This window comes from Gorilla gorilla, chromosome 2 (assembly GCF_029281585.2).
Source record: "Gorilla gorilla gorilla isolate KB3781 chromosome 2, NHGRI_mGorGor1-v2.1_pri, whole genome shotgun sequence".
NCBI lineage: Eukaryota > Metazoa > Chordata > Mammalia > Primates > Hominidae > Gorilla > Gorilla gorilla.
In genome coordinates, this window is record NC_086017.1 from 123,330,703 (window position 1) to 123,356,115 (window position 25,413).

The following is a 25,413-nucleotide window of genomic DNA, read 5'->3' on the forward strand; positions in this document are numbered from 1 at the left end:
TTAAAAGCATCTGTGAGAACCAAATTGTAGTTTCTGCCCTTGTTTATAGTGTCTTGATTTTGTATCTTATGAGAAAAACTGCTTCTGAACATGCTTGACCACACTAAGGCCAGATTGATGCCTTTCCATGAACTCAGAGCACCCAAATGAATGTTAATCTTCACAGTTATCATTAGGTGAGACAATTGCCTATTTATGGCTCTTTCACAGGCTACAAGCCTTCTAAAAATTTGTTTGAACCCCACAGCTTAGCACAGGGCCTGGCATGTAACAGACTTACACAAAAATATGTGTTGGGTGAATTAATGAATGACTAGAAGAGCAATTTTTTAGCATTCTGGATATGATACAGAGCTGTAGGGTTGTTTTTGTCTTTTACCTACTGGAGGTATTGTTTTTGTTGTTCCTGGAGATGCGTTTCACTTAGTTCTAGTACATTATTCTTTAAATATTTTACTGATTTTCATTCGGAAATATTTCATTTAAGGCTTTAAAAATCATTAATGATTAGAGAAATGTACATGCCCTTTTTCCTTTCAACTTAATAAATAAAATTAGGAATTTATGTATATACTTCATATACATAAATTCAAAACTTGGATTTCAGGGCTCTTAATTAAAATCTTTAATTCCATACTTCTGTTAATTTTTGGCATACAAGAAAGCCATATTTCTAAACATATTAACATACATACTTGTTGTATACTATATTATCCACATATTATTTTTAAACAATAATATCACCAGGCAGGGTGGCTCCTTCCTGTAATCCCAGCACTTTGGGAGGCTGAGGTGGAAGGATCACTTGAGCCCAGAAGTTCAAGGCTGCAGTGAGCTATCAGCACGCCACTGTACTCCAGTATGTACAACAGAGTAAGACCCTGTCTCAAAAGAAACAAAGAAACAAACAAAATAAAAATAAAAATATCAATATTACCATGACAAGCACAAAATGAAGATTAAAATATCTTTATGGTTCTTTCTGTTCTTATAATACATCCCTGCAAGTTTGTATAGTCAAAACACTGAAGTCACTTGACATAATTATTCTATGTGGTGTGCCATCAGTCTGATATACATTTAAGTTTGTTTCAGTTTGTTTTCAATTTGAGGAATTGCGTTTTATTTATGAAGTATTATTATTTAATTGTGCAAATAATTTTCATTATTTCTAAGTCAAACCCTATACCAAAGTACATTCACTGGAGTCTCCTTTCCATCCTTAATCATTGCACACTATTCTCTCCTCCCTCTAAGAGGCAGCCATTTAAAAATTTTTAGTTTTCATTATTTGAACTAAGTGTATATATACACCTATTAATTTTTATGTCTGTATGTATACATGTGTGTGACTGTGGGGATAAGTGTGTTATATCTACTAATAGTACCACTTTTTGAGATTTCTGAGATGCTTTAAGATATTCAAGATACAATGCAGAATAGGCAGTGTTTTGTTTTGTTTTTTTAAAAAAACAGATTGTTTGAACTTGGAGGTTGTTCTGGGTTCTTGTAGAATCATATATACCACAAAGTCAGTATATTTTAAAGCATTATCAGCGAAAAGAGTTTAAAACTAGGACATTTTGTGTGATATGTGGGTTTTAACAAATGGGATACACTCTGGTTTTCCCAAGACCACTAAGGTGCATTTTTAGCTTACAGATGACGAAACTTACCCTTAACTGCAATTTTGGTTCAATGGTTTATTCCTAAGTCCTTGAGTCTCTTCTTTCTTTGACTTTGTCACTGTTTCTCCTTTGTTTTTCCAACATATCGATGCTTCTCCAGGGGCAGGGAGCTGTGGTGAAATATGTCGGGTCAGCCTAAGCTCCATAACTTCTCCCATCACTGTTGTTAGGAACCTCTAGATTCTCTTAATTCTTCAATTCTCTTCTCCAGACAAATCTGAATACTTGTTTTTATCTGGAGAATTAAGCCCATCTCAGTCTAGGACACAGTCTGAATGGGAATTATGTTAGAGACTCCTGCATTAAACTGCAGTTGGCTCAGAATCCAGCTTCTTTCATGCTGTTGGGCTCTGTGCTAGTTTCTTATACTACTTGCCTAATCTCTGGACATTGTCATTTAGATTCCTGACCTCCTGATTGTAGGCTGCTCATTTTTGTCTCCTCCTGTGCATAGTCAACCTGATGACCATCTTGTACTCTGTCCTTGCCATGAGCATATTATTTCTCCAATGTAGTGCCATATTTTTGCCTAGTTCAATTCCTTCCTTCTACTGATGGCCCAACGCTGATAACTCGGCAATTGCAAGCATCACTACTCTTAAGCAGGGCTTAATGAGACAATCCTGAGATGGTTTCGGCACAAATCCAAGGCTTTCTTATGCATACTACAGAGTCTAGAACAATCCCAAATTCTTCTTCATTGCTCCTCAAGTTGGTGCTGTGGTAAGAACACAGGTTCTGGAATCAGATTACTAGGTTGGGATTTAGTTTCTATCACTTATTAGTGATGAGAACTTGGACAAGTTACTTGATGACTGTGTGCCTCAGTTTCCTGATCAGTAGAATGAGAATGATAACCGCTTACTTCATTAGGTGACTGTGAGAATTAAACAAGTTGTACATTTAAAAGACTTAGAGCAGTGTTTGGCACATAGACAAGCAATAAATAAATGGTAGATATCAACTATTATAAACATTTTATTATTATTGTCAAGGGATCATCAAGAATTACAAGAGGTAAAATATTGTGGAGTGCTTATAAATATATGATTACGAGCCATAGAAAGCCCTAAAGCATAGGTCTCAATTTCATATAGCAGTTAGTCAATCTGTGGGCCAGCTCCACTATTACTTGGAATACTTCCTTGGAAGAGATTGACTATAATACTTCTTAATTTGAACTTTTTAACTTTTTTTTGAAAGATGCATAATAAACACCAATATTATTCAAATAAACTTAGGAATCATATGTTGTCCAATCACATTATAGCATACTATTCAAAGAAAACACACATTTCCAAAAGTTTAAAGAACAATGCAGTCTGTCATTATCCAGTTTGGAGCTAACATTTTTAATTGTTTTAAGGTAGATTGTCAATGGCAAATAAGAAAGTTTGAGGTTTCTAACCTCTATTTGGTTGTGACCTCATAGGGTTTGCTAAAATTCTACTCAATACTGTTCTTCCTTGTATTTAACCCCAAATAAAATCATTTATCAACTGTTAAACATAAGACTTGGATAAGTTTTAATAACACTGTCTAAAATAAAAATAAATTTTATGCCTTTATCAGCATGTCAGTTGTGCACATCTGTGATAGCCAAGAAGCTTAAAGAGAAAATCGTTGCCAATAGATCTTTCACAATGTTTTGTATAATATACAGGGAAGAACTTTGGCTACCCACATTGTATTTAAGTGGCAATTACAACCAAAATTGGTGTTATATTTTGTAATTCCCTCCCCATAACCTACTCTACAGCCACTGGCTGCCTGGCCAACAATCTCAGAATGTGCCATCCTGTTTTGAATGGCTCTTTTCTGCACTTAAAATTCTCTCCTCCCTTTTTTCTGGCTCTAAGAGAAGGCACAAATGACATTTTTTGACTTCCCTGAAAGAAGTAGTTGTTTCTTGTTTTTAATTCATTCAGTTCAGTAATTTAACATTCAGCAATTACTTACCATATTCCCAATCTAGGAAAAAGTCATTGTTTCTCTTTCCTCATGTTCTCACTTTAGCTTTGATATAAGGTCCTCCTATGATCTGCCCTCTTGCAGGCTTCTCCTTACAGAAAGAGGATTGATTTAACATACTGGTGTGATGGGCAGAGCTTCTCACCCTTTTAACCACATTAACCTCTGAAAGAACGTCTTGCATCAAAGGCAAGGAGGTTGTAGTTATATCTCTGACCCTCATCTGCAATCAAGGAAACTTGAAGCAGGCTGACATTCCCCACATGACTGGCTAGGTATCTTTCTGTAGACCTAACTCTCCTATAAAGGGGTCCCAAAGTCAAGCAAGTTTAGATGGGGGAATGGGTAGGAAACACATTTTGGTTTGGGGCCCAAGCTGTGCTTGTCAATCCATCTTTATTATCCCCAATCTGACTCTTCCATTTTTCAGTTGGCTAACAATCTGTAGAGCCAGAAGAATGTGATTATTTAGGGTTCCCTCAAAACCCTCAGTCTCAGAAACATGAACTCTACTACAGTGAACAATATACATAGTTCTTATACTCAAGAAACTTAATATTCGATGGTGTTTTCACAACATTTTGCACCTATCTCCACAACAGAATTCAACAATGGGATTATAATTTTTTGTTTAACTTCTACTTCTTCATCTATACCATAAGCAGTGTCAGGCAGGAATGAAATCTTTCTCAACCATACTAACCTCAGAAGCTAGCAAACTGGTAGGTGCTAATAGGTGGTTATAAATTGGGTGCAGATAAAACAATTGCCATGGAATGTTTCACCTGACCAACTTCAAAATAAGGGCCTGTTTTTAAAGATTAACCCCCAGAACTTATTTTTGAAACTGTAAGTTGATTTCTAGCACAGGACTTTCAGTTCTCATGTTCTCAGGTTTAGCAAAACTTCTATAAAATAGTACTGTGCTCTCTCACTTGTCATTTTTACTTTGTGGCCTTTCCTGTTTCTGCCTAAAATAGAACTTTCTAAATTAGTCTATCCTATAAATGTGACTTGGAGTCCTACCACACCTGACTTTGGGTGGGGAAAGATGGGTTCATAAAGGTTAAGTGGAACACAAGATTCACAAACATCAAAGTGCATACTGATTACCTGAAGATCTTGCTAAAATGTAGATACTTATTTAGCATGTGAAGGCTGAGATTCTACATACTAACAAGCTCCCAAAGGATTCCCATGTTACTGATTTGAGGGCCATCTTTTGAGTATCAAGAGAGTAGATGACTCACTTTGCAAACACAGTCATTCATTAATTAAACATTATTTAATCATAATATGCGCCAAACACTGAGCTAAAAAACTGAGGAAGAATGTGACATAGTCCTTGCTCATAAGAAGCCCACAGTCTAATATTATAGGAAACATAATAAGAAATAAGTGCTATGAATTATACTGAGAGGAAGAGAAGCCACATACTGAAATAAATTGTTTGCCAGTGGGAGCTAAACAAATGGCACACATGGATGTAAAGATGGAGAAAATAGACCCTGGAGACTGTGAAGATAGTGGGGAGGAGTTGAGGGTTGAAAAATTCCTACTGGATACAATGTCCAGTGTTTTGGTGATGGGTATACTACAAGCCCAACACTCACCATTATACATGTAATACCCATGTAACAAACATGCACATATACCCCTTGAATCTAAAATTTAAAAAAGAAAAAAAAAGGCTACATGCAATCTAGAAAAAGAGACATATTTGATAAAGGTTGTTATCAAAACTATACAGAGAACTCTTAAAATTCAACAAGAAAATGAATAACCCAGTTAAACAATGGGCAAAAGATCTGAACAGACACCTCACCAAAGAGGATACATGGATTACAAATAACTATATGAAAAGATGCACAACAGTGTATGTCATTAGGGAATTCCAAATTAAAATAATGAGATACCACTACACACCTATTCGAACGGCAAAATTCCAAAACACTGACAACACTAAATGCTGGCTAGGATGTGAAATAACAATAAGTCTCATTTATTGCCGGTGAAAATACAAAATGGTGCAGTTACTTTGGAAGATATTTTGACAATTTCTTACAAAACTCAACATACTCTTACCATACAATCCAGCCATCATCCTCCTTGGTTATTTACCCAAAGGAGTTGAAAATTGAAATGTGAGTCATAACCATAACAATGCTGTCTCACACCTGTCAGAATGGCTACTATGAAAAAGTCAAAAAATAACAGACACTGGTGAGGTTGCGAAGAAAAGGGAACACTTATACACTGTTGGTGAGAGTGTAAATTAGTTTAACCATTGTGGAAAGCAGTGTGGCAATTCCTCAAAGAGCTGAAAACAGAACTACCATTTGACCCAGCAATCCCATTACTGGGTATATATCCAAAGGAATATAAATTTTTCTGTTTTAAAGACAAATACATGCATACATTCACTGTAGCACTACTCACAATAGCAAAGCATGGAATCAACCTAAATGTCCATCAATGGAAGACTGGATAAAGAAAATGTGGTACATATACACCATGAAACACTATGCAGCCATGAAAAAGAATGAGATCATGTCCTTTTCAGGAACATCAATGGAACTAAAAGCCATTACCCTTAGCAAACTAATATTGCATGTTCTCACTTATAAGTGGGAGCTAAATGGCCGGGTGCAGTGGCTCAAGCCTGTAATCCCAGCACTTTGGGAGGCCAAGGTGGGTGGATCACGAGGTCAGGAGATCGAGACCATCCTGGCTAACACGGTGAAACCCCGTCTCTACTAAAAAATACAAAAAAAAATTAGAAAATTAGCCGAGCGTGGTGGCGGGTGCCTGTAGTCCCAGCTACTTGGGAGGCTGAGGCAGGAGAATGGCATGAACCCGGGAGGCAGAGCTTGCAGTAAGCCGAGATCGCGCCACTGCACTCCAGCCTGGGGGACAGAGCGAGACTCCGTCTCAAAAAATAAAAATAAAAAATTTAAAAAAAAATAAGTGGGAGCTAAATGATGAGAACACATGGAAACATAGAGGGGAACAACAGACATTAAGGCCCACTAGAGGGTGGAGAGTGGGAGGAGGGAGAAGATCAGATAAAATAACTAATGGGTACTAATAGGCTTAATACTTGGGTGATAAAATAATCTATACAACAAACTTTCCATGACACTGGTTTACCTGTATAACAAACCTGCCCATGTACCCCTGAATTTCAAATTGAAGTTTTTCTAAAACCCTGCACACAAATGTTTAGAGCAGTTTTATTCATAATTGTCAAAACTTGGAAGCAACAAAAATGTCCTTCAGTAGAGGAACAGATAAACTGTGGTACATTCTGACAATGGAATATTATTCACCATTAAAAAGAAGTGAACTATCAAGCCATGATAAGACATGGGGGAAACTTAAATGCATATTACTAAGTGAAAGAAGCAAATCTGAAAAGGCTACATGGGGCATGATGCCAACTGTATGGCACTCTGGAAAAGGCAAAGCAATAGAGGCAGTGGTTGTCAGGGGCTTGGAGGGAGAGATAAATGAGTAGAGCACAGAGGATTTTTAGGACAGTGAAACTATTCTGTAAATCACTATAATGGTGGATACAAGTCATTATACATGTCAAAACCCAAAGAACTGCAAGTGTGAACCCTCATGTAACCCATGAACTTTGGTTGATAATGACATGTCAATTCTAGTTACTGATTGTAACAAATGCACCACTGAAGTACAGGATGTTGATGATGGGAGAAACTGTGCATGTGTGGGGGAAAACGGCATAGAAACTCTCAAAGCTCACCGCTTAGCTTTGCTGAACCTAAAAGTGCTCTGAAAAAAGTTTATATATTTAGCAAAATAGATATGATCGCGCCAGAGAATTCATTCTGGGGACTAGATAGTTTTGGTTGGTGCACAAAACTGATCAAATAAACCACATATACCAAACCTAGCCTCTACTAGGTTTCTCAAATTGTGGACACTGGGAAACATATTAAAATTGGTTGGCATGTCTTTTAAAGATGATGATTAAAGAGCCATTTTCTAGACCTCCTGAATCAGAATTTCTTAGTGCTGCAAGTTAATAGTCTGCAGTTTAGCAAGTTATTTGGGTCACTTCTATGTGTCAGGGGGTTTAAGAATCAGTATTCTATTCATGTCCACACATTTTGGGGTACAAAAGCAGATGCCAAATTGATTTCAAATAAGTTTTAATAACTTTACCTTCTCATTGAGCACAATCACAAGCTTAAAATTTGTGAAAAACCATTAAGTTATCTACATATTCTTTTTCTCAAACCCTCTATAAATTAATGAAATAAGCCAGGTAAATAATAGTGAAATAGAGTCATTTGGGAAAATGCATGTATGTCTCTGACACCATTTTGAAAAGGAATAAAAACATAAATGATTTGTGATTTTGGCAAACAGTACAAATATATTAATACATCTTAGAGATGAAATCATCAGCATTATCTTTACTATAAGACATACTAAGAATATTTTAAATAAGACAGAAATATTTTGCTTTTAAGTTTGAGAGAATCATGAAGGAACTGTTCAACTTCGTGTGTTCATCTGATAAGAGGACAGCTAAATGTATCCTCCCCATATTTCCTGTTTCTATTTTTAAGAATACCACAAGCAGCTATTCTAACATGTCTTTCTTACATAAGTTGTCCACAAATGCAGCCTGGCTAAAACAGCCTATCTCGAATTGGTTGCTTGAAATTCTAGGTGTAATTGGCAAAATAACAGTGACTCAAAAGAATATCTGCACCCCCAAATCTAAGGAGCTAAAACTTAATGCCAGGGTTACTTAAGAAAATCTCTCCACCACAAAACCTCAGTTTTGTCTTTTTGTATATATACCCCACTTGTATTCTAAACTCCATAATTTCACATATTATTTTCTTTAACGACCCATTTACTCTAGTATTTTGAGCTTCATAAGCAAACTGAAAATATAATGTCAATTTGATCAGTTTCTCGTGCACCATTTCTGTTGTCACCCACCCCACCTAACACACACACACACACACACACACACACACACATCACATTCCTTTGTGCAGCAGCTCAGCTCACATATTTGTTCAAATAGATTTTAACCTTTGCTATCCACTTTGTATGAAGACTATTACATTATTCAGTAGCAGCACCTGAGAATTCGAATAGCCTCAAACTGTTGAATAAAATTATAGGCTATTTTTGAAATAGTTTAACTCAAGTACTTTGGAAAGTCCAAAAATCTGAATCCATCTTTTGCTATACTCTTAAGTGGCTGCAACCTCAGTATTTTAAAATAAATGATTAGCAAACTAAAATATGTCACTACAGATGATTTGCCCTGATTCCTTAGTAAGAAGAACAGCAAGATGCAGATGTGGTAAATGAAAGCAAATTGACCCCTACAGACCAATTAAATATTCTGGGTTTTCCTCCATTCCATTAATTGCACTTTAACTTGCTATCAAGTCAAGCATGAAGCAGTTTAAGCTATCTTCACTTGCCCAGTGATACCTATTCTGACTAACTTTTAAACTATTCAGATGCCCATAAGTATATTAATTCAGCAGCATTATGTCACATTCCTATCCATTAGTCTATGTGACCCAGTGAGTCTCTACTTTCCTCATAAATGTGCTATACATTGACTGCTCCATTAATACCTATATTTGCTTATCAATCTAACAGAGTAGATATAAGCATTTGTTTGCCAGGTATGCGGAACATCTACCCTATATCCAATTGGTATATTCTATATTTTTATTGCACCATTTATTATTTTCATTTTCTTACATCAAGCCTAAAATGATTTCTCCTTTGCATTTAAGAAACACCATTCTTAGACTGACACAGCAAAAATTTCTTATTATGGAAGACTGACTTGAAATATACAATCATTACTGTATTTATGGTTGGTTAGTCAAATTGGGACATTTTGTTTTCAAGAGTGTGTAGTGAACTGATGCAGGTAACACAAACCTCTTTTCCCTACAAGTCTTTCCAATAGCTTCAAAGGCAAGATCGAGTTTGTATATTGGGTAAAATGTAGCTAAGTTTAAACGTTCTACTATTCTGCTACTCATGATGTCAACCAGTTTTGGAGAGATTTTGTTATTCAAGGCTATAATATAAAAAGCTCCCAAATAAGTTTCTGAGAGAAATTTTAATCATTTATCCTATGGACCCTTAAGACCCAAGCACTAACATGAACATTTCTAAAGTAAAAATTCTCAAATTGAGAAATATTATTTGACATCCTGTTGAGCCCAGACAATGACGTCAACATGCTGATCATTCAGTGGTCCCTGCTGGAGTCAGAAACAGACTTAACTCCTCACACATATGGATGCATATTCTGTTGGTGCTTCTTTTACATTTCTTGCCAGTCTTGAGTTCGGTCCAATGACAGAATGGTTCAGGGAAGCATAAACAATGCCTGGTTTGTTTTCTTCCAGGCATGGATTAGAATAAACTTCAGACCCTTCCTGCATCCTGAAACAAAGGTCAGGGTCATTATCATAAATTCCAGTTTCTGATAGCAGTACTTGGGAATTTTGCCGCGTGCTTGCTTCTGTTTGCTCACTCTTAAGGTGAGCATCAACCTACAATAGAAAAAAAGATGGTTTTAAGTGACACTTACGGCCATGGTAGTGCATATTCATTAGCAAACTATGAATGAAAAGCTTAAATGGAGTTATGTCCATTGTGAGAAATAATCTACTGTTCCTCACATACTCTGCTGACATCTACATTTTCAGCTAAATTTCAATTATTAAAGGATGAAAGGCTTGAGAATCACTATGTCACCCCTAAATAGTTATTTTGTGCTTTATTACTGGTCACTTTTGAGGTCACAGAACATTTTTTAATCCCCCTTCAAGATAAAAAGCATAGCCCAAATTGATGGAAAAAGCAAAAAATATCCTATGAAAACTTCAGGCAGTTTATAACATGATGAATAGTATTTAATGCAGTTTAGAATAAAAAGATTAAGGATAAAGCAGAACAAATACCCCCTAAGAGGGCAGAAAGAATAAATATTATGAGTTAGCCAAGATATATTATTATAATTTGAGACCTTAAATTAAAAAATTGATGTCAGTTTTGGAAAGATAAAGCTTAGAAAAAGTTCCAAAACAGTATTCCAGTTGTTATTCCTATCAAAAGAAAATTCTTCTTTTTTTTTTTTTTTTTGAGACGGAGTCTTGCCCTATAGCCCAGGCTGGAGTGCAGTGGTGCGATCTCGGCTCACCGCAAGCTCCGCCTCCCGGCTTCACGCCATTCTCCTGCCTCAGCCTCCCGAGTAGCTGGGACTACAGGCGCCCACCACCTCGCCCGGCTAATTTTTTTTTGTATTTTTAGTAGAGACGGGGTTTCACCATGTTAGCCAGGATGGTCTTGATCTCCTGACCTCGTGATCCGCCCGCCTCGGCCTCCCAAAGTGCTAGGATTATAGGCGTGAGCCACCACTCCCGGCAAGAAAATTCTTACCGTTTCAAATATAGCCAAATGTCTTAGAGCTTCTAAGAAAGAGGTGAATTTGTAAGAACAAAAAGTAAAATTAGTCCTGATGTTTTCTCACTCTTCAGTTATTTATTAGCCGCTCCTACCTATACAAAGGTTCACCTGACAAAGAAGATGTGTTCATTCTAGGGACTATTTCAGTTTTTTAAATTCAAGTTTTGCCCATCGATTTATGTTCTTGACATCCGGCCTAACTCCTTTAAGGTATCAGGTCCACTGTCTTTGAAAGTCAACATACTTTATCTGGTCCTTTGTCACCCTCATTGTGATGTGTGCAGTAGGATGTCTATGGCAGATTTCCTTGGCAGAGCTCTATCATGCAAGCATGTCTGGCTTTACCCTGAGAAGCTATGTAAGAATTCCTGATACAGTGCCACCCTCTGATGTGGTGGCTGCCCAAAAATAACAGTAAGGCTGAGCGACTGAAAGAGGCAGAGGCTGCTTGGCTAAGATAAAAAGTACTCCCAACTCCACTGAAAGGAGCCTGGTTGAGGTCAGTAGGTGGCACACTAAAGAAGACTGTCAAGTGAACTGAAAAATAGCCTTTAGTCCTCAATATATCAACAAGGATCCTGTGATACTTTTCAATCTGTTTAAGCCTGTCAATTGAATTCCCTGTCTCTCATCTCAAGAAATGGCTCATTTCCATCAAAAATTTTGTTAAAATGAATGGAGCAAAAGAAAATATAGTGCTCTGCAGCACCCCTGCTGTGGCACCCCGTCAAAGTGGCTGGGTGCCACAAGGCCAATGCACCACAATGTGGTGGATAGAGATGATAAAGCCAGAAACAGCAATCCCACCTTACATTCCTATGGCAGGTTACAGTATACAAAGCATTTTAAAATTTGTATTTATAGTATATGTTTAGATATAATTCACATGCCATAAAATTAACCCTTTTAAGTGTACAATTCAGTGGTTTTTATTAGGCAAGCACTTTATACCCTCAAAGGACCGTTTTGGATTAAGATCAGAGCTTTGGCTTTTATATGTACCTGTTACGTTTGTACCAGTTCCTTTCCCGTCATGTTTATACCAGTTCCTTTCTGTACTTTGATTTCTCCACAGTTCCCAAACTAGTTTTATGTTAAGAAATATTTAGCCCCAACGGTATAATATGGTATCCTTTTGATTATTTTCTGAAATCCTAGACAACTGAAATGGGGCAAAAATCTTCAAATTCCTGTTAATAGCAAAAACACTTTAAAACAAACTTCCCAAACAATTGCACATACAGAAAATACCCTTTTGAATTAAGCTTCAAATCATAATTTATCCAGCCTACACAGGAAGAAAAATGTCCACAGCTTAACCAACCTGGGTTTTACTTGCACAGTAAATTATTTAGATTTTTATCTTAAATAATTTCATAGCTCCCTGGCCTTATTGTAATCAAGTGAAATTTTTATTATTATTTACTATAGAAAGAAAATAATATTTAAGAAAATTTCCCTATTTGAGGGAACAAAGCCTTAGCACCCAACACAGTGCCTACTGATGCTCATGAAAACTTAATAGAAGTTTGTCAAGTTGAGTGTATTTGGTCTAGTTTAAAATTAAGCAGCTTGGTGGGGAATGTTGAATGCCATTTAATATTATATATAGAATTATTGGCTGTATCGATTTTGTCTTTTGTGGAATTTTTAAGAGGGTTACTACTTCTTTATCACTATTCTTCCTTATTGAAACACACACACACATCAAGTTCCTTTGCAGTATCTCATTTATGACTGTTTAGTTTTAATTAGAGAGCTTCAGAATGCTTTTCCACAAATATATTGCCTCATCTCGCATTCTTTTTTAGTTCTAATATCTCCACAACATTCAACTCAAAAGAAAAGCCTACATTTACATTCCAAACCTTATAGGGAAGATTGACTCCAAAATTCCCTTCCTTTAGTCTGAGTGGTCCCTTCCTTGATGAGCCCATACACATTGCCAGGGACCTCTGTGTAATAACTAAGCCAAAGATCATGTCTCTATTTTGCTGGTGCTATTTATGAAGATATCTAATCATTTTATGAGGTTATTTGTGGGTTCATTCTTTCATCAGCTCCCTACTCTCTTCCAGAAAGACCTTAAGGTGTTTACATAAAAAATAAATGAATAGCCTGAAGCCACATAACAGGCAAGAGCAGAGTCAAGTTTGTATGGTTCAGTCTCTGACTTTTCTGTCTTGGATCTAGACTACCTTCCATGAACTTCCAAAGAACCACTTATTACGAGACTTGTTAACCCTAAAGAGTCTTTGCTGCATAGAGAGCAGAATGCAAAATTCACATTTTTAAAAATGGGTCTATGTATATATATATAGTACATAGAATAATGCCTGGCACATGGTGTTATATAAATTCATTGAATAAATAAATAAACACAGTATAACACAAATTGCATTTGTTTCAACAGATACATCAAGCTTACCAGGGTAATTTCCCTTCCTGCTGTGTCAGAGAGTTCATTTTGCTTTCCTGGAAGACAAAAAGAAAAAGAAGTAATCAAAAGGAGTAAAGAAAGCAGAAGTAAACCACCTTGCCACCCATGCTTATCCTGTTGAATGCCAGGGATAATGTTGTTAGTTTTGGCTTGTTAATTTGCTTTGCCTAGCACACACTTGTTTGTGAGAATTCACACTGACCAGCTCTCTCTCTGGTTCATCACTTTTCAGTCCACATAGCCCCATGGCATATCTAAGAGGAAGGGGAGGGATCTAGTATATCACTTGGAAGAGACTGGAAGTCCTTGCTCTGGGGACATTCCATACTCAATGCCAGAAATGCTGCTGTCCTGTCACCTATGTAGACAAGATCTCCTACTACCTAGTCCACTTTGGATGTGGTAAATCAAAAGATTTATCCCTGACTCCTTTTCTGAAGTTCTGAGAGAGGTTCCAGCAGACTCAGGAAAGATGATGAAAGATACAGACAGGCCATAGAAAGAGCCATGGAGTTGCAGATGAAGAATTGGGGTAAGAGAGAATTCTTCAGAATCCAGAGAAGGTTCTGAACTCCAGAAGTTCTCACTCCAAAATACCAGAAGCACTTTTGCCCAGTCAAAGGTTATTCCTGTGTCACACAGAATAAGTGTTGCTCTATCTAGCTCAGTTTCTATAGCTACACTGTAGCTGGTGTTGTGAAAACAGGAATGTGAGAGGATGGAGGAGAAGAAAAAGGAAAGAGAAAACTGAAGTAGTTCAGGCCAAAGCTAGATCAGAATTCTCTATGCTTTCCTCTCTTACTTAACATATTTGGTCATGACATTGAGAGAGTTCTTGCAAAAGTAGAAAGGAATTATTTTCAAAATATCACACCATTCCCATCATAGCCAAACCCACATTTTTCATATGCATTATTGTTGGATAAGAATTCAGGTCAAGCACATGTTTATAATGGCAATAGAAAATACAGACATATTAATTTTCTCTGGGGACATTGGTTCTTCAGTTACATAAGGGTGTGTGTGGGATTGGCATGATGTGGTGTGGCTGTGAAAAGAGGATAATACAAAATAAATCAGATATCTTGATCTGAGAGATTGTTTCAACTTCCAATCCTGTTAAGGTTTAGAAGAGCTCTTTCTCACACAAACCTAAGATTGATGCAAAGAGAATGATGAAGTCTCAGCAATGTGCTATGCTCGCCACAACTCTAGCTGGAATACTGTGCTGTGGTGAGCATGCCTCTCCCATGACTCAAGGGAGCCCCAACTAACCTAGTTAGCTTTTTAGCACAAGTATGAGTTGTCTTCTAGGAAATCATTATCCATGGTTTACAGGATTGGGAAAGAAAACAACAGGAAGAAACTAAAAATCCTTTAGCCCCAGAAATAAGAATGGCCCCAAATGTGTGGTACTAGGGGCAGAGGGAAAATAGAACCCACCTTGGTGCCTTCTCAGGCAGCAGAACAGGCAGAAACAGGTAGTGATGAGTAGAGGCAATCCCCCCAAAGGAAGTAAACTATACAGGAGCCAGGGTCTGCTTGCCATTTCGTCCTTGGAGGGTCGTTCTGAGGCACTTTTTACATCTGGAATGTTAGTAAATGCTAAAGAGAGTTAGGAAATCTGAGATATATTGGGATCAGCGGCATCCCTCTGCATTGTCAGAACTTGAATGAAGGAGATTTCAGGCCAATGCCTCCATTTCCCCTTCAGAGGCATTCCTCAAGAATCCCAGTGCCCTCAGCCACCTCTTGCTTTCTTGCTGAGCAGATGTGGCTCTGCAATAATTTATCTTTTGCAGAAATTCTTTATTCTGATAGAGTTAATCTTCCACAGAACAATATTCATGATAACTGTCAGAAGGTACTTCATTAAGCCTTTCTATTTACAGTATCTAACTCTCATATTCATCACTTAAGTAGGAAAACCATTGTCTTTATTTTGTCCCAAGAATTGCTCCAAGTCAGATAGCTAGTGAGTGGCAATGGGAACTCAAGCCAACATGTTTGTAATATGAAATTCAGGTTTCTTCAACACAACGTCCTTTCCTTGTCTCGTAACTTATCAGAATCTCCAAATATCAAATACTTTTGATATCCTTAAAAGTGCTCTGCATGGCACACAGCTAATGCGCATTGCTATTGATCAATGTTAATACGCATTGAGGCCCTGTTTGTCTGCAGTTGTTCACAGCTCATTAGCAGGTTGTGAAACAATTTAGTAGGTCACAAATAGCATTTTAAAAAATGAAACAGAAGAGGATAGAAATCATCAGAATGCATCACACACACTAGAGCAGTGGTTCTCAAGCAGGGAACACATGTGGCAATGTCTGGAGACATTTTTGGCTGTAACAAGGTAGGGGGAGGGAGGCTGGCAACCAGTGGGTAGAAGCCGGGGATTCTGCTAAACACCCTACACTATACGGGATGCAACCCCCACTTAGTGCAACAAAACATTATCCAGACCAAAATGTCAATGGAGAAACTCTGTCTTACAGTTAAGTATGACCTTATGAAACTTTTTTATATTTGTGTGCATTATGGGTTGTGATGTAAGATCTGGTTGTTGTTGTTGTTGTTGTTTTTAATTTTGGGTTACTATTAACACAGTATGAAAAATACTGGAGTAAGATATTCTAAGGTCTGGCCTGGTGGCTCACACCTGTAATCTCAGCACTTTGGGAGGCCGAGGCAGGCGGATCACTTGAGATCAGGAGTTCGAGACCAGCATGGCCAAAATGGTGAAACCCCATCTCTACTAAAAATACAAAAATTAGCTGGGTGTGGTATGCACCTGTAATCCCAGGTACATGGGAGGCTGAGACAGGAGAATCGCTTGAACTCGGTAGGTGGAGACTTCGGTAAACCGAGATGGTACCACTGCACTCAGCCTGGGTGAAGAGTAAGACTCCATATCAAACAAAAAAAAATTATATTAATTATATTATAATGTTATTTTGTTTGGCTAGATGCTTAGGTTTGGGGTAAAAATGATTAGAGGCAACTGAAGTTGCACAAAAAGTGGTTTGGTTATTCAGAGTGGTAACAAATGTTGTCTATTGATGTTGCAGCTGCTGCTTAGGTTAGCGAGCAGCCAAACCACTGCCAAGAGTGCCAGCAACAGCTGTCTGGGGGAGGGTCTTGGATAGCAATGGGGACCAAGGTTTCTACAACAGATACCCTAATACAAACAGATCTGCTGGATCAAGAAGATCCAACTTCTCTTATTTCTTTAACCACCAAAAAAACCTAATTTCCTTAATTTTACTTGATTAGTTTGATCAAATAAAACTAATTCAGAACAAACTGTTTCTCTATTTCAGAACAAACTCAAAACTCCCCCTAACTTATTTTGAGTTTGTTCTGAAATAGAGAAACAAGGTAAATAACTGAAATTGATTGAGAAAATGATGAGGGTGTACTCTTGCGTGTGTCCAAAACCAGAGCTAGCCTTGGGGAGGATTCCAGTGTTTGCACACTACCAGAGAATCCAACAATCTATCTCAAGATCAGTAAGCAAAATTTGTGGAACATCACCCCAAGATCATTGACACAAAGTAAATATCTGGGCTTATTTTGAAGCTCACTGAAAGACTGTAAATACAATGCAATCTTTGTCTGTCTGCTTTGATCACCTCTTCCCCATTCCTTAAGCATAAGGACACAGTATAGTCTGCACAATGATATCTCTGGCACCTGGAATAACAAGAGGCACATTCAGCAGGTGCTCCAAATCAGGGTGGAAGCCCACAGGGACTTCCTGCCCTCTCACTCCACACCCACTTTCCTGCCACAGATAATGATCACATTTTGGGGAAGTTCTTTTTTCTTTCTTTTTTTTTTTTTTTTTTTGAGATGGAGTCTCGCTCTACCACCCAGGCTGGAGTGCAGTGGTGCAATCTCGGTTCACTGCAGCCGCCACCTCCTGGGTTCAAGTGATTCTCCTGCTTCAGCCTCCTGAGTAGTTGGGATTACAGGCGCCTCCCACCGTGCCCAGCTTATTTTTTGTATTTTTAGTAGAGGTAGGGTTTCACCATGTTGACCAGGCTGATCTCAAACTCCTGACCTCAAGTGATTTGTTTGTCTTGGCCTCCCAAAGTGCTAGGATTACAGATGTGAGCCACCACGCCCAGCCTTGGGGAAGTTCTTAATCAGAAACTGACCAAGGGAAGTTTGGGAAGGGTGAAGTGGCAGGCCAATGGATGTTTCAAGGGCTGTTCCCCAGCTCTGTCAACTTTTCCCCTAGGACTTTGGCTTGTTGTGCAAGGTGCTTTTCTTCATTCTGGGAGAATAGTGCTTTCCCAAGAGCATCCGAGCCCCAACTCTGTCACGGTCCTGTTCTTACATGAACTTTTAACTTGAACATAAACAGCAAAAGAAGGTCACTTATAAAAACAAGAAAATGTCCAAAATCACTTCGGAAATATATTTCACAGGAAAAAATAAAATATTTTTTATCAGACCTCCAAAATTTCTTTATGAAAAGCATGGTCCTTAAACATATTTCCAAAATATATTTTTCTCCTCACCTTATACTTAGTTTACTGAGCACTTTCAGGTTCAGAAGGAAAAGGAATTTTTCTTTGACCCTCGCTGTTATTTTTGTTTTCACCACTTCACTAAAGAAAAATGCACACCTAGATTAAATTAGTTTTAAATCCACACAGAGTTTAAATTAAAGTTAATTCCTAAACAATTTACCTTTTGTGAAGGAAGTAAAAAAAAAAAAAAGAAATATTACACAAATTCCAGCCTTCCAGGACATTATAATCTTTCATGGGACCTAAAAGACATTTCCACACATTACTACAGTGAAAGGAAATGATAAATGAGAGGCACAGACCTTGAATGGCATAAAAATTGGTAAAAAGGAGTGATCCCTTCCCCTCAGGTGATCATGAAAAGCTTCCTTAAGAACTTGGAAAATTAGCTGAGATTGAAAGGAGGGGTAGAATTTCCATAGGTGGAGACAGATGAATGGGTGCTCTACAAGTGGCAAGAGCAGCATACACAGGGCAATGATGGAGATGTGGTTATGGCAAGTAAGGCCATCAGGCTACAATTGAGAGGCTGTATATGGAATCCAGAAACAATCTAGAAAGGTGGTGGGATCAAACTGTGGAAGACTTTGAATGCTGGTTAACAAAGATGAGCCCAATATTGTGACCACTGGGGATGTTATGCAAGAGAGTGTTGTTATGAAGGAAGTGTATGAGGTAAATTAAGTGTATTTGGCTGAAATTGACCAAAATGGGGAAATACTAAAGACAAAGAGTCCAATCATAGAATTAATTGGAATTATTTAGAAGGAAGATAATGATGGTGCGAGATGCTCATAGAAGCAATCGGAGGAAACACATCACAGAGTGGAATGTTGTGGAGAGACAAGAGTAGGAAGCCAAAGAAAATTCTCTGGGATTTTCCATGAGGATCAAGAGCATTAATTAACAAACTGATAAGGAAGGGAATGATAGGAAGGATAGGTGAGTAGGAAACTAGGAGAGTAGAAATGTTCAAAAAGAAACTGACAAGGCCCTTCATGTCTCCTATTTAGCTCTTAGACTTTCTCTTTCACCACTTCATACTTCACATACTTTGTTCCATAAAACCCCCCAAGGCACAGGATTTAGGAGGGAATGTTATTCCCTTTCCCCTAAAGTTGGGTTCTTTCCTCCACAAAATAGATAGATTGTTGATCCTAATCTCAGCCCCAACTTGATCCCTAGAACAGGCACCTTTATGCACTTTACAAACTACAGATTATCTTTAGTCATCATGAATGACCCAAATATGGGATAGAGCAGAAATTGCAATGCTACTTTTGTGTAACAGACTTTTGTATCACAATTAATTATTAACTTCTGACCTTGCATCTGACCTTGGCTAAATTCATGTCTCGTATAGAAGTAGATTAGTTCCCATAAAGAAAGACTGAATTACACAAGGCTTCTCTTCCAAGGAAGGTGGACTCAATGCCTCAAAATTTAATTTTATTATACATTATGTTAATATATTATATAAATTAGTTAATAGCACTTATTCAATAGTATATATCATTCTAGAATTAATATTTTGCAGATTTTCCTTATTTTTGTAATTTATTTTACCTGTTTAAAAAATAGTATGTTAAAAATTCAATGTTTTGTCTCATTAATGTGAATTAATAATGCAATTCTTTCCAGAAAGTGTTCATTCCATACATCCTTAATATAGGCTTCTCCAGGTTGATGAAGACAATTTTTGTGCTTTGCATATACTATGTTCTTTAATTCATTTACAAAGAAATATTTAGTGAGCCCCTACCATGTGCCAGGTACCCTGCCATCCATCATACAGAGCAAAGATGTTTAAGACACAGCTTCCATCCTGAAGAGGTTTATAAGCCAGTGCATGGATGGTCACAAGTAACTAGCACCGAGCTTCACGCTATATTTGCAAAAGCAGAGTCCCTAACTCTGCCATCGATTTCTTCTATATTTCATAATTGAGGGTTGTAGCTACTACTAAACTGCTATGCATTTCTTCATGGTGCTGCTGTAAGAAATTTTAAACTAACCTAAAGCATTTTAAAAGAATTTCAAAGGATTCCTTCATTGGGCTACTTTAAGGGAGTTGAAAGACACTCAAAAGTAAGCATATAAAGTAACAAATTAATTTTAAAAAGATCAGTTGTAAAATGTGTGCATTCAAGTGAATGATGTCCATAAAGGAACTAAACTGTATGAGGTTGCATCCAGAGTTCAGCCATGCTGCTATTGCAATAACCCTCTTTTGAAATTTCTCCTTCCCAGTAACTTTAAGGGTCAATTTATGAGTAACAAAAGAAACTCCACCTTTTTTCTTATAATTAAAGGGCACTCTTCTTTGATCCAAATATATTTTTATTGTGGTAAAATACATATAACATAAAAATTACCAATTTAATCATTTAAAATGTACAATTAAATGGCATTTAAGATATTCACAATGTTTTGCAGACATGACTACAATCTAGATTCAGAACATATTTATCACCCCAAAAGGAAACCCTCTACCTATTTAGTAGTCATGTCACATTCTTTATTTCCTCAGCCCCTGGCAACCACCAAGCTACTTTCTGTCTCTATGGATTTGCCTATTTTGGATATTTCATATAAACAGAATCACATTGTATGTAACCTTTTGCATACATCTTCTTTTACTTAGCGTAATGCTTCTGAGGTTCATCAATGTTGTAGCATACATTAGTACTTCATTCCTTTTCATGACTGAATAATATTCCGTGTGTGGATAAACTACATTTCCTTTATCCATTCATCAGCTGAACATTTAGGTTGTTTCTACCTTTTGGCTATTGTGAATAGTGCTGTGATAAACATTCATGAACAAGGTTTTGTGTGAACATATATTTTAATTTCATTTGAGTATTTACCTAGGAATAGAATTACTGGGTACTGTGACAACTAGGTTTTATCTTTTGATTTTGAGGAACTGTGAGACCACTTTCTAAAGTGACTGCACCATTTTACATTCTCATCAGCAATGGATAGGGTTTCTATTTCTTCACATCCTTGCTAACACTTATTATTTTCTGTTTTTTTTTTAAATTCTAGTCATTCGATGGGTGTGAAGTGGGTTTTCACTGTGACTTTGATTTGCATTTCTCCAGTAACTAATGACATTGAGCATTTTTTTCATATGTTTATTGGCCATTTGTATATTTTCTTTGATGAAATGTCTATTCAAGTCCTTTGCTCATTTTAAAATTAGGTTGCCAGTCTATTTGTTGTTGAATTTTAGTATCTTTTGATGCACAAAAGTGTTTAATTTTTATGAAGTCCAATTTATCTATTTTTGGTGTTATTATTGATTATGCTTTTGTAATCATATCTAAGAAAACACTGCTAAATCCAAGATCAGAAACATTTATCCCTATGTTTTCTCCTAAGAAATCAGAGTTTTATTGTTTTATATAATGCAGTTTTTATAGTTTTAGCTCTTCTACTTAAATGTCTGACTTATTTTGATTGCTTAAAATATGGAGTGAGATGAGGGTTCAAATTAATTCTTTTACATATGAATATCCAATTATCCTGGCACCATTTATTGAGACTATTCTTTCCCCACTGAATAATCTTGGTACCCTTATCAAAAATCAATTGACTACAGATGTATGGAGTTTATTCTGGACTCTCAATTCTATTTACATTGATCTCTTTGTCTATTCATGACAGTACTACTCTTTTTTTTTTTTTAACTGTCATTTTGTAGTAAGTTTTGAAATAGGGAAGTCTTAGATTCAGTTTTGTTCTTTTTCAAGATTGTTTTGGCAATTCTGGGTCTGTTGCAACTGAATGTGAATTTTAGGATCAGCTTTTTTATTTCTGCAATAGCAACAAAAAGCTGTTAGGATTTTAGTGGAACTGCATTGAATCTGTAGATCATCTTGGGGAATATTGCTATCTTTACAATATTACATCTTTCAGTCCATGAATACAGAATGTCTTTGCATTTATTTACATATTCTTGAATTTCTTTCAGCCATGCTTTCTTTGTTCAGTGTACAACTCTTGTACCTCTTTGGTTAAATTTGTACTTAAATATTTTATTCATTTTGATGCTATTGTAAATGGAACTGTTTCCTTAATTTTCTTTGTGGATTGTTTATTTCTAGTGTATAGAAATAACACTGATTTTTGTGTGTTGATCCTGTATCATGTGGAATTGCTAAATTCATGTATTAGCTTTAATAGTTTTAAATAAATTTTTAAGAATTTTTCTACACATAAGTTCATGCCGTCTGTGAATAAAGTTTTACTTCTTTTTTTCTAAGTTAGATATCTTTTATTTCTTGTTCTTGCCTGTTTGCTCTGGCTAGAATTTTCAGTTTAACGTTAAATGGAAATGGCAAAAGCAAGGACCCATGTCTTGTTCCTGTTCTTAGGGGGAAAGCTCTAAGCCTTTCACCATTGAATATGATGTTGGCTATAAAATTTTTATAAACCAAGTATTTTTTACTCTTACCTACTCCCCCCTCTATGTATTTTTTCATGTTTTATTCAGCTTGGTTTCCCCAAGCTTAACTTCTATCTGTCCTTCCTCAGTTGTCAAAGCATATTAAAGGCCTCTTTTGGGGAACAGGGAAGAGAGATGAAGCTCTGAATATTCCCAGAAAATCACTAGGAAGTCAGTTAGTTGTTTGCTGTTTTTCCTCTAAACAAACTGTGAACTATTAAGAAGTGTTTAATTGCCTAAGCACCACAAACATAACTTCAAGAAATTGTAATGAACAAAAGTAAAGAAGAGAAAAATGGTAAAAAGAGAAAAAAAAAACAACAAAGAAGGACAAGCAATCACAGAGCTATTCGCAACTATAGGTATTCACTTTATAATTTTTTCAATATTTCAGTGGTCTACTGTTGGACTTATCAAATAAATTTTATAATCCCTAAAGTCAAAAACAATAACTTTTACTATCTATTTCTCTACTCTCCTCTATCTCACTCACCTCAAACGCACACATACACACACATATGTACACACTGGCACATAACAATCTGTGAGGTGTAGCAGATTTCAGATGTGCTATAGGAGTTGGCTTTCTAACATAATCACTTGAGAAACTGAACCCCCCTCTTCCTGGAAACATTATAAGAAAAATATCAGATGGTCTAGGTGTTGAGAACTCACCTGTCACATAAAGAGTTGTTGAGTGGCTTTCAATGAGATTAGACTGAAAATTTGCAGAACAGCGGTATGACCCATTGTCATTAGGAAGCACTGGTTCAAAATGTAGAATGAAAAATGAAATGTTCTTCTCTTCTTTCCAACTTGTTTGTCTATCTTCAAGTTTTACACATGTTGTTCCATTGAGCTTGCACCAAGTCACATGAGGCCTGTTAGCACAGTATTTCACAGGGCATTCTAGTTCAAAGGGATCTCCTGCTAAGATGGAGTGTTCAGATTGTCTCTTTATATAAAGCTGTACATCACATGATTCTTTCCCTAAAAGATAAAAACAAAGCTAAAATCAAATATGTTCTTCTGGAAGTACCATATATATGTGACTTCAATAGTTCTCAAGCATTATTTGGTAATTTTCAAAAACAACCCCCCAATTTCTAGTAATTAAGCCTCACTAGCAGAATGTCTCATACATATTAGGCACATAATAAATATGTTTAAAAAATGAAATAAATCATTTAATCCTCTGTCTGTCAGGCCTCTGAGCCCAAGCTAAGCCATCATATACCCTGTGACCTGCACGTATACATCCAGATGGCCTGAAGCAACTGAAGATCCACAAAAGAAGTGAAAATAGCCTTAACTGATGACATTCCACCATTGTGATTTGTTTCTTCCCCACCCTAACTGATCAATGTACTTTGTAATCTCCCCCATCCTTAAGAAGTTTCTTTGTAATTCTCCCCACCCTTGAGAACGTATTTTGTGAGATCCACCCCCTGCCCCCAAAACATTGCTCTTAACTCCACTGCCTATCCCAAAACCTGTTAAGTACTAATGATAATCTCACCATCATTTGCTGACTCTCTTTTTGGACTCAGCCCGCCTGCAAGTTGAAATAAACAGCCTTGTTGCTCACACAAAGCCTGTTTGGTGGTCTCTACACACGGACACATGAGACACTGTCTTAGTCTGTTTTCTGCTACTATAACAGAATACCTGAGATTGGATAATTTATGAATGACAGAAGTTTTATTTCGCTCATGGCTCTGTAGGCTGGGAAGTCCAAGAGCATCGTGCAAGCATCTAGCAAAGGCCTTTGTGCTGCACTATCTCATGCCAGAAAGCAGAAAGTGGAAGGGAGCACACAAGACAGAGAAAAATGGGGGCCAAAATTTATCCTTTTATCAGGTGCCCATTCCCGTGATAACTAATCCATTCCTACAATAAGGGCATTAATACGTTCATAACCTCTGATCTCTTAAAGGTTCCACCTCACAAAACTGTTACAATAGCAATAAAATTTCAACATGAATTTTGGAGGGGGCATTCAAACCATGGTATTCTGCCCCTGGTCCCCCAAAACTCATGTTCTTTTCACATACAAAATACATTCATTCCATCTCAATAGCCCCAAAAGTTTTAATTTATTGCAGAATCAATTCAAAACACTAAATTCAGAGTCTTATCTAAATCAGATATGGGTAAGATTCAAGGCACGATTCATTATGAAGCAAATTCCCTCCAACTATGATCCTGTAAATCAAAACAAGTTATCTACTTCCAAAATATAGTGGTAGGACAGATATAAGATAGATATTCCCATTCCAAAAGGGAGAAATAGGCAAAAATGAGAAAGTAACAGTTCCTAAGTAAGTCCAAAACCCAACAGAGAAATAAAATGGCATTGCTGGGCTTGGTTGATGCTTCAGCACTCACAAGTTGGAGACTCCTACCTGCAGCTCTCCCAGGCTAATGCTTCAGGCTAATAGCGCCATAGTTCTGGGGTCTCAGTGGCGGTCCACTCCCATGGCTCCACTAGGCACTGACATGGGAGTGGACTCTTCCTGGGCCCTCAGGCTGTCCACAACATCCTTTGAAATCCACATGGAGGAAGTTGTGTTCCATGCCTCTTGCATTCTGCTAGCCTGCACACTTAGCAAGTGGGTGCCACCAAGGCTTACCAATTGCACCTTATGGAGTAGTGTGTTGAACTGCACCTGGGCTCACTTGAGCCATGGCTGGAGCAGTCAAGGAGCACTGTGCTGGAATTCAGAGAACAGAAACCTGAGGCAGATCTGGGCAGCAAGCCTGTAAAAGGCATTCTAGTTTCCCCTGAAATCAATTTGCCCTCTGAGCTCTGAGCCTATGATG

The 25,413-nt window shown here is 37.2% G+C and overlaps 1 protein-coding gene across 2 annotated transcripts in view; it reads right to left on the bottom strand.

Annotated features, from left to right (window-relative positions):
- Positions 1 to 7,820: 7,820 nt before the first annotated feature.
- Positions 7,821 to 25,413, bottom strand: part of BTLA (B and T lymphocyte associated) — a 42,680-nt gene continuing 25,087 nt past the window's right edge. The window contains exons 3-6 of one of the 2 annotated variants that reach the window (XM_004036056.5): positions 23,266 to 23,580; positions 15,037 to 15,180; positions 13,582 to 13,628; positions 7,830 to 10,237 (exon numbers count right to left, since the gene is read on the bottom strand). In XM_004036056.5, coding sequence (XP_004036104.3) covers positions 9,962 to 10,237; positions 13,582 to 13,628; positions 15,037 to 15,180; positions 23,266 to 23,580 — 782 coding nt within the window. In that variant the 3' untranslated portion in view covers positions 7,830 to 9,961. Of the gene's footprint in view, positions 10,238 to 13,581; positions 13,629 to 15,036; positions 15,181 to 23,265; positions 23,581 to 25,413 lie in introns of both variants that reach the window. The other variant, XM_063704026.1, reaches the window with a different exon arrangement.